The sequence below is a fragment of the Mandrillus leucophaeus genome, unplaced genomic scaffold (genome assembly GCF_000951045.1).
Source record: "Mandrillus leucophaeus isolate KB7577 unplaced genomic scaffold, Mleu.le_1.0 Scaffold167, whole genome shotgun sequence".
NCBI lineage: Eukaryota > Metazoa > Chordata > Mammalia > Primates > Cercopithecidae > Mandrillus > Mandrillus leucophaeus.
Window position 1 is genome coordinate 1,526,924 of NW_012101665.1, and position 16,398 is coordinate 1,543,321.

At 42.0% G+C, this 16,398-nt stretch overlaps 1 protein-coding gene across 1 annotated transcript in view; it reads right to left on the minus strand.

Annotated features, from left to right (window-relative positions):
• Positions 1 to 16,398, minus strand: part of CPA6 (carboxypeptidase A6) — a 327,639-nt gene that overhangs the window by 107,138 nt on the left and 204,103 nt on the right. Inside the window, exon 3 of the mRNA XM_011976492.1 lies at positions 73 to 197. Within this exon, the coding sequence (XP_011831882.1) occupies positions 73 to 197 (125 nt within the window). The remainder of the gene's footprint in view (positions 1 to 72; positions 198 to 16,398) is intronic.

Below are 16,398 nucleotides of genomic sequence, written 5' to 3' on the forward strand. Positions count from 1 at the left end.
ACCTACATATAACTACCATTTGATTCAGTTTAGTACAAACAAATTTTATAGCAAGTGAAAAGGAATGCTTACTTGTACTGGATGTTGGCTTCCTGTAAGAAGGCTAACAGGGCTCGGGAACCATTTTGGGGGATATGGACATCAGTAACTGTTCCCTCTGATACATAGGAGATACTGCTGGGCTGCCACAGGTCCACCTGTAGTGCAGGAACCAACCTATAATTCATGTCCAACTTAGTGGGGGAAAATCTGTGTCACGATGTCAAACACATTCTTTTGTTTGCATATAGTAACCAAACATATTTTGGAATTAGACTTAATGCTTTCATCATCAGGGTAAAACTATTTTATCTTGAATTTGAGTTTCCAAATTATATCATACCCATATAGAATTTGATAATTGGCATGTAATAGTTTGAAGACCAATAATATTAAAGCTACAAGGTAAAAATGAGATAAAATAGTTATAGGTATAATTTTGATATTGTTTTAAAATTATTTGCCATGCAAATACTTGAAAAATTGCAAGAAAAAAAGATATAAATCACCCTTCATCCTACCACACAAAAACACTGTGGTAGCTGGGGAGTATTTGGTAATTTCAAATGGAACGTTCGCTCATTCTTGGTCTTTTTCTTTTCTTTCTTTTTTCTTTTTGTTTTAAGACAGAGTCTTTCTCTGTCACCCAGGCTGGAGTGCAGCGGTGTGATCTCAGTTCCCCGCAATCTCCGCCTCCTGGGTTTAAGCGATTCTCCTGCCTCAGCTTCCCAAATAGCTGGGATTATAGGTGCATGCCACCAGGTCCAGCTAATTTTTGTATTTTTCTTCTTTTTTAAGTAGAGACAGGGTTTCATCACATTGGCCAGGCTTGTCTTGAACTCCTGACCTCAAGTGATCCACCTTCCTTGGCCTCCCAAAGTGCTGGGATTAAACATGTGAGCCACAGCGCCCCGCCTAGATGGAACATTCTCTAGACGCCTGTTCTTCCTCCGACACATGCCTTTCTCCAATTCCTACTCAGCCTTCACTTGTCAATATAAACGTCCCTTTTCAAGGAAGACTTGGCTGCTAGGGTAGATCTCCTTGTCGTAGCTCTTAGAGAACCTGGTGCTTCTTTCATGATGTAACTTCCTCTTGCCAGAAAGTAAGCTCTGGGAGGGCGAAGGGTTTGCCTATTTGGTTGCCACCCGTCCTGGAACAGTGCCTTACGTAAATTAGCGACTCAGTATTTGTTGCATGAGGGTAGACCTCCCCCTATTTAGTAATTCACTACATGTTCAGTATTTTGCAGGAGAGCAGAAGCCACATCTGTTTCCTTACTATAGTGTCCCCAGTGCCTTAGCCAGTGCTCTGTGCCTGGTAGGAGCTTGGCCTTCATCAAAGGCATGATGGAACGCAGATGGAAGGGAGGAAAGCCCTATCTCTGCAGGAACTTGGAGCATCATTTCTAATTAGGCACCGTTTGTCTTCACAGTCCTGCCTCTGTCTGTCCCTGACTGCTGTGGGCCTCCCTCTTCCTGCATCTCCAGTCTTGGAGGATGCTGCAGGGCCTTGATCTCTGCTAAGCCCTTATCTGATAAGGTTTAGTTACTTTATCTTCACTTAAGTGTCAGTGTCTGCATTCTGTGAGGAACTCTAGAAGACCAAAAATACTTTGTGACTCAGGAAAATAAACCTCTAATGATACAATTTAGTCTGGAACAGGGTAGAGAGGCTTTTATTTTGGGGACAAAGAGTCTACCTGTTTTCTTTCATGCAGCTGACTCCTCCACTGGCTTGCAAGGGCAAATCTGACTCAGCTAACATGCCAGTCCAACAATCAGTGCACAACAGAAGTGTGAGGCTGGAAGGGATGCTGAGAGGTCATTCAATCCATCTGTCAGCCCTTGGGCAAGGACACATCTAGGACTGCACCAAACTGTCCCCAGTAGGTGTGTCTAAACCAAATCTTTTAAGTCTTCAAATAAAGGAGAGTCAACAATATCCTAACTGAACTCATTCACATTTAACAAGATTGTCAGACATTTTTCTTAATCCCTTCTATTGCAGCATAGTTTCGTTTTTTTTTTTTTTTTTTTTTTTTTTTTGGTGTTCTGTTCTTCAGTGAGGAATAGCTGGTTTCTTGCCTTTATAAGAAAAAGCATGTTGGTATCTTTCACTTTTCTTTATATATTAGATTTTCTAATCCTTTAGAAGATTGAATCTTTGGGACTTGCCTCTAAACCCATTACAGAGACAGGTTTTTGATATTAAGGATAACAGTTTGCTGCCACCCCTTAATGCCAGTGAATATGAGGAAATTGTGCTGTATTCAGAGGATAGAGAGGCACAGGTAGCTAAAATAATATAAATTACCACTCTGGAGATGAGTCTGTAAGTGCTATTTTCTGAGGGTACATGCTGAAATAAGAATCCTCATCCCACAGAAGAGAGCAGCTTCTCCACAGGAAAGTTCCATGAAATGGACCCTACAGCAAGGCTTGGAGAAGGCTTCCTGGGAAACCTTCTCAGAAAGTGTGCTTAGAAATGTGCTCAGAAAGCTGTTGGCCTAAAGGACACTGATAAAAAAGAACTTGCAAAATCAGGAATTCTATTCTGGTGTGATATTATGAAAGTAAATGAAAATGAATTATTGGTTTTTCTCCAGTAATATTTTAAAGAAAGGGTATCTGAATAAGCAGCATGGATATTTCAGTCGGGGTGGTGGCAGGCAGGTGCCTATAGAAGACATATGGGACAGTAATTACCATCTGAGATTTATAATGTTTCATCTGCTTTATACAAATCTCTAATCTTTTCAATAACACTTTGAGGAGGAATTAATTGTAGATACATTTAATGAAGGAAAAGATTCAGGTTCATAGAGGCTAAGTCATTTCCCCAAGGTTGCACAGGTACAAAATGGCTGATACAGGACATGCTTCACAGCAGTGCCCCTAATTTACTGACCCGGTTCTTGTCTTCAGGATCTTCTGAGAATATGCCAGAAAAATAAGCATCTTCCAACTTCCTGATCTAGCATTTGGGGAGGTCTGGTCAGTAGGTCTCACATTCTGGTCTTTCCTGTGGGGTTATTTGTCCTGTAAATTCATATGCAAGTATTTCAAGGTTCCAATCAGCCCCCTGTGTGTAGGTTCCTATCAATCATTTCCTTAGGGCCTGATCACATCTGGATGAGATAGTTAGTAGTTCTGAACTGCAAAGCTGTGTGAGTCTGCACTACAACATAACAAAAGTATCAAGAACCTCATCAGGGTGGTCCAAGGCTGTTTGCCAACCATTCCAGGTCTTTGCTGCAAGCAGCCACCTGATACTCCACAGGAAAGGATACTCCCCTTTGTACAGCCTTCTGGCCTAGGAACCTGGTGACTGTTCCCATGTGTTCCTTTCCTCACGTGATTACTAGTCGCATATATACAGAAATGTTTAAGAGGCTGAGGTATTTCAGTGTCATGCTCAATCTGACAGCCATGGGCTGGAATCCTAGCTCTGGCAGCATCGGCTGTGTGGCTTAGGGGAGGCTTTTAACATTTCTGAGCCTCAGTATCCTCATGTGTACTGTGAAGATAATCTTAAAAACATACCCAACAGGCTTTCTTGGAGGATTAATTGGAATCACAGAAGCAAAATAGCAGAGGGTCTGTCACATAGCAGGAGCTCAAAAGACAACCAGTGTTTGTAATTATTGCTATTTGAAAAGCATATGAAAAGAAAGACTGGTTGGAATAAGGACAGAGTTCAACTTCGTGTGGTTAAGATGAAGAATGTGGTGAGATTGTGTCCCTACTCAGAGATTAAAACCTAGAGATGGCTTTAGGGGTGTGGGGGCAGGAAGCAATAAATAAATGAAAAATATAAACAATGCAGGAATGTTTCCTAGCACAAAGTCAAATGGCTGAATTGGAAGCCACTATAGTGGTGGTAAATTCCATAGGCCCTGGAGTCTGACTCCCTAGGATCTGATGTAGTCTCCCATTTAGTCTCTGTGTGATTTTGGGCAGGTTCGTCAACTTTCTGGGCCTTGCTTTCTTCTTTGGTAAACTGAAGGTGATAATTATATCTTCCTTATTGGTCAATATTTAATAACGTTAGTAGTGATAGCAGCAGGAGACAGACCTATTCCTAGGCAGACAGGGATAGGTACCTGCTGAAACCCGACCTTCACGCCAAAGACAGCCTGAAGCCTGAAAACTGAGCTGCCCGTTCTGGTGGACTCCACGAGTTGAGTGAGAACTTCCTTGATGCCTTTTTAGCTAATGAAATGGTGCTTTTTTCAGGCCCGCCCATGGACCAATCAGCATGATTGGTCCCCCATTCTGAGCCCATATAAACGCTGGACTCAGTCTCACAGATGGCTACCCACTTTTGGGCACCCTCTCACACAGTGGGCTACCCACTTCGGGTCCCCTCTGGTGTTTGGAGTTTCCTGTGGCTCAACAAAATTTTTCTCTGCCTTGCTCACTCTCCAGTGTCTGTGTACCTCATTCCTCTTAGTCGTGGGACAAGAAGCTGGAACCCACCAAACTACTGTAACATGTGCTCCTGCTCACTGAGCTACAGGAGTGAGAAAAAACTGCTGGCTGTTACATGCCCCCATTTGCCAAGTTGCAGGCACAGGACTGAACAAGCTGTGACATGCCTCCGTTCTCTGAACTGCGAGGCAGTGGGAATGAACAAGCTGTGACACACTGCCATTCACCAAGCTACCAATGGCAGGAAAAAGAGAAAGCCCCCATTTCTTGGGGGCTCAGACCTTGGGACTCCCTGGGCGACAGCTGTAATATCCCTGGGGCTTTGCAGTTGCTGGCATCTCCCAGTTTTTGGGTGCCACTGCATTCCTGTCATCCAGAGGCTGGCACCCAAGGTGGAAGTCTGCTGCAACACGCCTGGTCCAGACGTGGGCTGTGGCGGATGCAGCGGGCGGGCACGGGATCCAGGCTGGGGGACAAGCTGAGTGTAACCTACTGGGCTGAGTGGGTGGAGTGGGCCTGGAGACCTGAGACCTCGGGCAGAGGTCATAGTGGCTGCAGAGATTTCTGGCTGACAAAGTGGCACCGAAGGAATCCTATGATAGTGGTAGTTATTTTTGTTACTACTATCATGGAGATTAGAGAGATAATAGAAAATACAATGATTAGGAGTGTGAATTCTATAGCCAGGCAGCCTGGGTTTGAATCCCAGTTCTGCCACTTGTAGGCTGTTTGACTGCAGGCAATCTACTTAGCTCTCAGCACTTCAGTTTCCTCATTTATGAAATGGGACTATAAATAGCATATTTTAAATATATTTGTTAGGCTTAAATGAATACATACACACCAAGTACTTAAAATAGTCCTGATGGGCCGGCCGTGTTAGCTCACGCCTGTAATCCCAGCACTTTGGGAGGCCGAGGCAGGCGGATCACGAGGTCAGGAGATTGAGACCATCCTGGCTAACACAGTGAAACCCCATCTCTACGAAAAATACAAAAATTAGCCAGGCATAATGGCGCACGCCTGTAGTCCCGGCTATTCGGGAGGCTGAGACAGGAGAATGGCATGAACCCAGGAGGTGGAGCTTGCAGTGAGCTGAGATGGCGCCACTGCATTCTAGACTAGGGGACAGAGCGAGACTTCATCTCAAAAAAAATAAATAAATAAATAAAAAAAAGTCCTGGTGACTTGGAGCATTCATTAAATGATAAATAATTCAAAATTCAAAAAAATTTTCTTTGCAATGAAAAGAAGTCATAATTCCACTGAGCACCAATGTCATGGCTCTTTCTGGTTCTTGTGCTGTGCTTACTTATTGGCCTGGCCTACTTCTGAGAAGCACCTGCCTATCTTTTAGTCCAGGGCTAATTACACACCTGGTTTAGGTAGCACAGGATGGGGCTCTCAGTGTCCTCCAGCAGCTTCAGTGTTGAGTCCTATACGTGGATGTGGGAAGATGCAGAAGGTGCTCTGTAAACTTGGTAACAGATGGCTGGCTTCCTAGTTTCCCAAAATAGTACAGAGGTGGACCTTCCTGCTCTATATTCATTCTCATTTTTTGTTGGTTTGGAAAAGGGTTAGGCAGGGCACTTATGTGCCATGTCATAGGATTCTGAGTAAGAAAACTTCCTATCAAGTTTGTCTTTGACTAGTGTTTAATTTACATAACCATATCAATTCAATATTAGTTTACACAAAACTTAATATCCTGCAAAATACCTTATTTACTCTTAAAATTCTTTTGGGTCTGCACCCATTTAGCTTTCTTGGATGATCTTTTAGGATCTTTTGCTATGGATTCTTGGAGAGCTTCTCTGCCCTCCAAGTTTGGGTCAAGGTATGTTTGTTGTCTGCTTTCATAGAATTTTTTTTTTTTCACAGTCCGCAACTTTTGATTATGTCTTATTTGCATGAGTAATTGTTATGAGTTTCCTAGGGGCCGCCATAACAAATTGCAAAAGACGGGGATGGTTTAAAACAATATAAATCTATTCTCTCACAGTTTTAGAGTCCAGAAGTCCAAAATCAAGTTGTTGGCCAGGCTGTGCTTCCCCAGAGGCTCTAGGGGCGATTTCTCACTAGCTGTTTCTAGCTTCTGGTGGCTCTAGGCATTCCTTGGCTTGTGGCCACATCACTCCAACTTACGTCTCCATCTTCACATGGTCTTCTCTTCTGTCACTTGCCAAGGATGACTTTATCTCCAGATTCTTAAGTACATTTGAAAATACTTTTTTTTTTTTTTTTTTTTTGCAAATTAGGTCACATTCACAGGTCTTGAATGTGGTTAGGACACAGACATGTCTTTTTTGATGACACTATTCAACCTACTACAATTGTCATGTTAATATTTGTTTCCCCCATTCTCTATGACAGTATGGACTGATATATTTTCTTTAAATATATCCTCTCCCCAAGATTTCTCTAGAGCATTTCTAGATTCTGAATCCTACTTCCCCTTACCAGGGAACTGACAAGGTAGTCCATTTGAATTTTGCCCACTCATCCCATTTCTCACCTTACATGTCCTTAATTTTGAATTTTTACTACATTTAGGTATAATCCTAGACTATACTGCTTCATAGGTCACAGTACTGTATTATCTTCTGAGGACTGCAACAGCCACTGTAGTCATACAGTTAAAAAAACGCTTATTTTTCACTGTATTATTTTTCCTTGCTCTACTTATTGTGTCTGGAATTGGTGGGTTCTTGCTCTCACTGACTTCAAGAACGAAGCTGTGGACCCTTGCAGTGAGTGTTACAGTTCTGAAAGATGGTGTGTCCGGAGTTTGTTCCTTCAGATATCCAGATGTGTCTGGAGTTTGTTCCTTCAGATATCCAGATGTGCCTGCAGTTTCTTCCTTTAGCGTGGGTTCGTGGTCTTGCTGACTTCAGGAGTGAAGCTACAGACCCTTGCGGTGTTACAACTCTTAAAAGCAGCGCATCTGGACTTGTTCATTCTTCCTGGTGGGTTCGTGGTCTCACTGGCTTCAGGATGAACCTGCAGACCTTTGCTGTGAGTGTTACAGCTCATAAAGGCCGCGTGGGCCCAAAAAGTGAACAGTAGCAAAATGTATTGTAAAGAGCAAAAGAAGAGACTCCACAGCACAGAAAAGCACCTGAGCAGCTTGCCGCTGGTTAGCGCGGGCAGCCTGCATTTATTCCCTTATCTGACCCCACCCACATCCTGCTGATTGGCCCATTTTACAGAGAGCTGATTGGTCCGTTTTGACAGCGTGCTGATTGGTGCCTTTACAATCCTTTAGCCAGACACAGAGTGCTAGACAGAAAAGTTATCCAAGTCCCCACTAGGTTAGCTAGATACAGAGTACTGATTGGTGCATTTACAAACCTTGAGCTAGACACAGGGTGCTGATTGCTGTATTTACAATCCTTTAGCTAGATATAAAAGTTTTCCAAGTCCCCACTAGACTCAGGAGCCCAGCTGGCTTCACCTAATGAATTCCGCACTGAGGCTTCAGGTGGAGCTGCCCTGCACTCCTCAGCCCTTGGGCAGTAGATGGGACCGGGCGCCACGGAGCAGCGAGCGGTGCCCGTCCGGGAGTCTCGGGCTGCCCGGGAGCCCACCGTAGAGGGAGGGCTCGGACATGGCGGGCTGCAGGTCCCCAGCCCTGCCCCGCGGGGAGGCAGCTGAGGCCCCGCGAGAATTTGAGCACAGTGCATGCGGGTGGGCAGTGCTAGGGAACCTGGCGTAACCTCCGCAGCTGCTGGCCCAGGTGGTAAGCCTCTCACTGCCCTGGGCCCGCGGTGCCGGCAGGCTGCTTTGAGTGTGGGGCCCGCCAAGCCCGCGCCCTCCAGGACTCGTGCTGGCCTGTGAGCGCTGCGCGCAGCCGAGGTTCCCACCCGCGCCTCTCCGTCCACACCTCCGCGCAAGCAGAGGGAGCTGGCTCCAGCCTTCGCCAGCCCAGAGACGGGCTCCCACTGTGCAGTGGGTGCTGAAGGGCTCCTCAAACGCTGCCAGAGTGGAAGCCGAGGCCGAGGAGGCGCTGAGAGTGAGGGCTGTTAGCACATCGTCACCTCTCATTATGACTTGCCAACATTTCAAATATTGGTGGGCTGCTGACAGGGAAACTTGGCCAAAGATTATGGTCTTCTGTGAACCAAAAGTTCAGGTTAGGTTGTTGAAATTCTGGGACTAATTTTATTTAGGCCCATCCTTTCTTTCCAACCACAGAAGTAATTTGCAAATCACTTTCCTAAAGCATAGCCCCAATAATTCCAACAAAAGATCCTGGACATTTAGGCAAACTAAAGCTCTGGTTGTTTTGTCATTAAAGAAAAATGAAAATATTTCAACTAACAACTAACTAGGCATTGAAATTATAAAAAATTGGTGGGGTCCCAACAGCGAAATAAAATTAGACCAGTCCAAATGAAAGCATTGCTTAAGAATATAAATTTCAATATAATAGAAATTAATGCCACCAGCCTGAGTACTAGTTATAAGTCAAGCATTATTCCTACAGCATTAGTAAAGGAAGAAGTTCTGGTAAAACTCTCTTTTGGTGCCCGTTTCCCGTTTTCCCCTTAATTCTCTTCAAGGCTGAATGCTGATTGCCATAATGGGATAGTATCTCTCATTTATCAAAACAAAGCACATGTGTTGGAAAAGAAAAAGACTCTTAATATTTCTCTGAACTACTAATTGATACTTCACCAATCTGAAATGATTGTTGAAGTCCATCAATCAAAAAGACTGTCAAGACAGGTCATTATCTTAAGTGAAACATCTCAAACAGAAAGTTAAATATTGCATGTTCTCGCTTATAATTGGGAGCTAAATAAGCATACACAGAACATAGTGTGTGAAATAATAGACATTGGAAACCCAGAAAGGCAGAGGGGTGGTGGGGTGAGGCATGAGAAATTACTTAATGGGTACAATGTATATTATTTGGGTGATGGTAACACTGAAAGTCCAGATTTCACCACAATGCAATATATCCATGTAACAAAACTGTAATTGTATTTCTTAAATTTATGCGACCCCCCTCCCCCTCGCCTTGCTCATTAGCTTGTTGCAACGAGTGGGGGCAACACAGCAGGGGAAACAACAGACAATCTCAGTAAGAGAGACTTAGAAAGGACTTATTATGGAATTTGGATTTGCTTTAGGAGATTTGTGGAGGGCTTAAGGAACTGAGGTTTTTCTGTGGACTGAATGCTGTGAGGAAGGAGAGTAATTCTGTCATTTGATATTTTAATACTTTTATCTAGAAGGTGGGAGAAACAAAATGGGTCTAAAACCATGATTGATAAAGGAGCAGTGGTCACTGACATTAGCCAGAAAAGGGGTAAGCTTAGTGATTTTTCTGAAATAGACAATGTCTTTTTTCTTTCTTAGTCTGTGTTTAGACATGATCACAATGGTCTTGTTCTTATCTTATTTCATGGTGAACATAGGGTGGCCCTGTCTAATGTTGGTGTCCTGTGAAATGGTTTATGTTCAACAGAGGAACATTATAGTCTTGCTGGGGGAGCTGGGCTGCCTCCTAGGAGCACCAAAGTTCAGGTGTTCATGCCAGGCTGGCTCTTCCTTTTTTCAGGGTAACCACCATTCTCCTGAGGCTGTGTGACAATTAATGGTATGACAGGATGGGTGGGAACTCCCAGCACTATCAGGCCAGGTGGTTGGGAGGTGATTTAGGGGTTATGGGAGGAAGATGCAGGCCTGTGCTGGTCCACCCAGGAGAAATTACGAACCCAAAGACCCCGACTTTGGCACCCTGCATCTTTCTGTAGCGTTAACACACCACTACCCTTTTCATATAAAAGAGCCAATACCACCTTACTTCCTGCCCTCTAAGTGAACATTAGATGACTTATAAGTACTAACGAAAGGTTTCTGACTCCTACGTTAGAGGTTTTGAGAACTTAGCAACCCCTCAGGAAACCTATTAGATAAGGGAAAAAATAGTTCACTACCTTTTGCTAGTTTAAAATAATCCTCTACCTGAAATTCGAGTTAGCATTTTCAGCCTGGCTCTGAGGTAGAATAGATGGAAATAATGAGAGATCACCTGGCATGACCCATTAAGAAGTACATTGGAAGACAAGAGCCCCTGGGCTGTATCTCATCAAGTAATAGAGATTTTCCTCTACTCTCTTTTGATGACTTATAATCTTAACACTGATGACCTCTCCGTGATATTTGATCACTACATTCAGAAGTATTCCATTTGGTGTTCTCAACAACAGTATGGTATTGCATTTACACTTAAAAATTCTGGCCCTTTTCTGAGGTCTAATATTTGATGAAATGAAAACCTGAATTACTTTTGGTTTTGTTATGCATTTCCTCTTTCAGCTGTTAGCTTAAGAATTCTTCTGTGTATTAACCAAAAAAATCAAATAAAGCTCATCTTTGGTTTAGTGAAAAAATATTCCCAACTTGGGAAACAAAAGACATGGTTTCTTCCTGGTCCTATGTAAACATTGATATGTTACATCTCAGAGCCTTAATTTTCTTCATTACAAATAAAGGGGTTGAACTACATGATTTCCATGTACCCCTTAAACTCTATAATCATGCTAGACTCAATGTGCTTTTTTGAGCATAAAAGTTTACATTTCCCTTGGAAAATATTTCTCAAGTTCACCCATATTTGTCTCCCTACTTTGAAGGTCAGAAAAAAGACTCTCAATAATATAGCACCAGAATCATCATTCAGTGATCAGTTCTATTAAACCAGATAACTATTCCATTTTTAAAAAGTTAATTTCAACCCCTTTGCTGAAAGCACTTTTTCATAAGAGCTAAGAAGATGAAATGGAAATCAGTACATTGTTTTTTCTTCAATTTTCCTTCACATTAATTGTCAGCTGATGTGAAAAGCCAGTGAAGAATCCCCAGGGTGGAGGGCTGGCTGATCAAGCCGCTGAATCATCACTCTGTGAACGTGCGGAGGATCCGGAGATGATTCTGTCTCTCAGCTGTCTGAGAGAACAGGCTGACTTCCAAAAGTCACAGCTTTGGTAACTCCCCCACTTCCCCCAATAAGCTTTTATTCACTGTTTACTGAAAGCCTGAAGAACTTCAGCCATTGAGCTAAGTGCTGAGGGCACAACAGTGACCAAGACAGCTCTGTCCTCAAGGACTAAGCAGATATAGCGTGCAGTGTGATTATCTACAGAGAGGACACACTACTGTTCAGATGTATTTTGAGAGGTAGTTTGGGACACCTTCCCAGGAGAGGCGTTGCCTATGCATACTACCAAATGATGAGCAGGAGTTGGCCAGGCAAAGGTGAAGGGAGTGGGAGTGAGAGGCTCCATTCAGAGGCTTCCATGCACAGGCTGGTTGGGTCAGGGATAGAAGAGAGGAGAGAGAGAGAATGGACTAGGAGTGTTGGCATTTACCTGAGCCCTGTGATCATAAAAGACAAAGGCAGTTATATGAATTCCACTGCTCCATTGTGTCCCAGAAATGGCTTTCTTCAGGGGCCATCATTTCCCCTAGGACTCAGGAAAGACTGCTGATTCCTCCCTTGTTTTCCTATGACCAGTCTAGACACAGACCCTCCAAATTCCCATTCTTTGCCTCATAGACCAATCTGGATAATACTACCATGACTTGATCAAACCTGAGTTAAGCTTCTCTCTTTCCTCCACATCCCTAAACTTTTACCCATCCTCAGCCTGAGCTGGCATTTCAACCTCTCTGTAATGTCCTATCCTGAGTGTCAGCTGACCTCAGGGTAAAACATTTTCTGATCCACTGTCCAATAAAACCACCACCACTTGTTCATCCCACTTCACGACACCTGGCACTGTCTTTCTTTTTCTTTTTCTTTCTTTTTTTTTTTTTTTTTGAGATGGAGTCTTGCTCTGTTGCCTAGGCTAGAGTGCAGTGACATGATCTTGGCTCACCGCAGACTCTGCCTCCCAGGTTCAAGCAATTCTCCTGCCTCCGCCTCCCCAGTGGCTGGGATTACAGGTGTCCGCCACCGCGCCTGGCTAATTTTTGTATTTTTTAGTAGAGACGGGGTTTCACCATCTTGGCCAGGCTGGTCTTGAACTCCTGACCTCATGATCCACCCACCTTGGCCTCACACAGTGCTGGGATCACAGGCATGAGCCACTGCACCTGGCCGACACCTGGCACTTTCTAGCTTTATTATTCTTCCCTATTAAAGTCACTTTTCTGCCTGATCTTTAAGATATGTAGATCTTAAGGCTGGCCTGTTCTACCAAGGACAGGAGAGACTATTGAAAAGTCTAAGGAGAAACTGTTGAAAAGGATTATTGCAAAAGAGGGGAATAGTCTTTCCCCACTCTTGCAATAATCCTTTTCAACAGTCTCTCCTTACATAAGTCCAGATTTGTTTTTTATTTGACACTACAAGAGCATGCTCATGATTTGGAGAGTTGTAAGTAGAGAAGTTCTTTTAACCAACTTCTGCTTAATGGATCCCAACTTGATGTTCTTCTCTATTGACAAAACTTCCTATTAAAAAAAAAATGCTGGAATAAGGAGAATGCCTCTTGCTCCAAAATAACAAGGAGACCTCAAAAGAGAAATGCTCACTTTATCTTTGATGAAACAAGCTGTAGACCTGAGCAATAAAATATAAAGATAAAAAGCAAATAGGAGAATGAGAAATGACTTGGTTGATCAGAGAGAGTTTAAACCTAATCAGGTAGCGATGAAAGGTGGGATATCAAAGAAAATCAAGTTGATTAGCTTCACAGAAGCCCTACACAGGCTCAGGAATCAGTATCACTGAGGAGTATGAAAGGTAATAAGAAAACAAAGAGACAATATGAAAATCTGAGTAAGGACTCTAAATTGTCTATGTACCAACCCCACTCTTAGATAATGGTCACTCCAGTATCCCCAGAGAAATATATTTTCTGAAGAAATTAAAACAGAGGGATTTTCAAGTAGTGACACAGGACACAGAAGAGGCTGGGCTCTATTGGATAGAAAATAAGTAGGTCAAGTGAAAACGAACACACTGATTGGCTACTTTTCTCACCTAAAGCAAGGACATGAAAACCAGGAATATACACTCCAGGTAGGAAATTGGAGAAAACAACTCCCCCCAGAGAAGAAAAATAACTCAATAGTGTCACAGGGTGGCCCAATGATCCAATCATAACCCACGAAGTCCACTCTTTGGCAAGTTCCAGCCGTGTATGCCAGTCTTCCTATCAGCTTTTCAATGCCCAACTCTACTGTGAATGGGCAGTTGAGGCTCACCAGATATTTCCTAGAATCTTCCAACCAGACACAGGCACCAGAAAACAGAAAAGAGTTTTGTAGAAATAGATATAATGCATGCTGGAGAGCAGAAGATGATTTTTAAAGAAACTGTAATTAATAAGCGCAATTGATGTTTCTCAGGTGAGAGGGGATATATTCAAGAAAGAAGAGCAGAATGCCCTAATAAAGGAACAATTAGAAAATTTAAAAGAGCAGAAACTTAAAATTCATAGAATAATTGGAAAACAAAGTTGAGGACATTTCCCAGAGAGTAGAACAAAATGGTAAAAAGACAGGAAATAGAGAAAAAAAGGCGTGCAGTCCAACATCTGATAAATTGAAAAAATCATACCAATAGAACAGAAAAAGAAGAAGAGAGAACATTATCAGAAAATTAATACAAGAAAAATTTTCGGAACTGAAAAACATGAATTTCCAAATTGAAAGGGGCTGCTGAATTCACAATGAATGAAAATAGACTCACACCAAATTACATCATCATAAAATTTCAGAGGAGTAATGATAAACTAGTTCTGGGATTTACATTTCTAGCAATACAGAGAACTAGAAAACTGGAACACTTTCCCACTCTAATATAGCTAGAAAATGCTGAATAAAATATAACAAACACCCCTTTGACAGTAGAGTGGAGTGCCCAGAAATACAAGGAAATCCTCAGGAGTCTGAAATAAAATGTCAACGAAAGCTGTAAGCATGTGAGGTGATATGATGGCAGTCCTGGTTAAAAGTTGTAGATGTCTGTCATCACCACACAAGGAACAGGATCAAGATTTTGGGCCCAAAGTTGGCAGTTGGAACTGCCATTCTAGCATAAAACTAAAACCTTCAAAGGGCAATAGCCTCAGCTAAAGAGTGGGGATGGAAAAAAAGTCTACACACCAGGAAAATTTGATAAGGATGCACTTTGTAGTAATAAATGCAAATGCAAAACCTCTCCAGATAGAGAAAGATACACCCTCAAGCCAGGGTGCTCATAGTTCTTATATCTAACCTTGCAAAAGAAGAGTTTGTGATAAAAAAAATTACAAAACACATGAGCATTCAAGCCACTATATGCGAAAGCTAACAGATTCAACACGTAGCAGGATTATAAACCTGAGATTTTCAGATACTAGTTTTATGGTATCTTAAAAAATTGCTAGAGGAAGTTTCCAAAACAAAAAGGAAATGAGGACATCTTGGAATAGTTGAAGATATCTTGATGTGGTTTTCAATGTATGTAGATAAATATTGAAGACAATCATATTATCAACAGGGGAAGGGTAAAGGGACTTAAAGGGATGTAAGGTATCTACAAAGCAGAAAAGAAAAAAGCATCAAAAAGAAATAAGGAATTATATCAGTAAGCACAGTAAATAAACAGGGATTACATTCTCTAGGTAAAATAACATGTATGTTGAATAAAAATATCCTCTTACATGCTCGTTACCAGAGACACATAAAACTAGAATGGCTGAAAATGAAATAATGAAAAAATATAAATCATTCAAATACTAAAGAAAAAAGCTGGTGCAGCTATATTAATAGCAGCAAAATGTTAGGACAAAATCATTTTTAAGAATAATATAGCAGTATATATCACTATATACAGTGAACATATATGAATATAAATGTATTCATATATACATATGTATGCACCTATGTACATTTACATACACTGATAAACCATTCCATTTACCAGGAAGATATAAATACTAATAATCTGAACACATCCAACATCGATACAACAGCATCAAAATATATATGGCAAAATTGACAATATCATAAGGATTGTAAATGATAAATATTCAATTACATCTCAATAACTCAAAGTCTCAACAGACTTACTTTCTTCCCAAGCATACATAGAATGCTTACAAAAATTGATCCAATATGTGAATAACCTGTACTTTCCTGAATGTTCACTCATAGAATAGATGCACATTGAAGGTTAATGTCTCGTGTGTAATATCCTTTGGCAGTATCAGGCAGTGCTTGTCTAAGTCTATTCTTGTACTGCCTTCCCCTTATCCAGTGCCTGTTATGAGGTTGTATCAGATAATTAGTAGCACATGCTTTGAAAAAATTTTTTTATTATACTTTAAGTTCTAAGATACATGTGCAGAATGTGCAGGTTTGTTACATAGGTACACATGTGCAGAATGTGCAGGTTTGTTACATAGGTACACATGTGCAGAATGTGCAGGTTTGTTACATAGGTATACACGTGCCATGGTGGTTTGCTGCACCCATCAACCCGTCATCTACATTAGATATTTCTCCAAATGCTGTCCCTCCCCTTGCCCCCCCACCCCCACAGTCCCTGGTGATGTTCCCTGCCCTGTGCCCATATGCTTTCATTATTCAACTGCCACTTATGAGAACATGTGGTGTTTGGTTTTCTGCTCCTGCATTAGATTGCTGAGAATGATGGTTTTCAGCTTTATCCATCTCCCTGCAAAGGACATGAACTCATTCTTTTTCATGGCTGCATAGTACTCCATGGTGTATATGTGCCACACTTTCTTTATCCAGTCTATCATTGATGGGCATTTGGGTTGGTTGGGTTGCTATTGGGAATAGTGCTGCAATAAACATAGGTGTGCATGTGTCTTTATAGTAGAATGATTTATAATCCTTTGGGTATATACCCAGTAATGGGATTGCTGGGTCAAATGGTATTTCTGGTTCTAGATCCTTG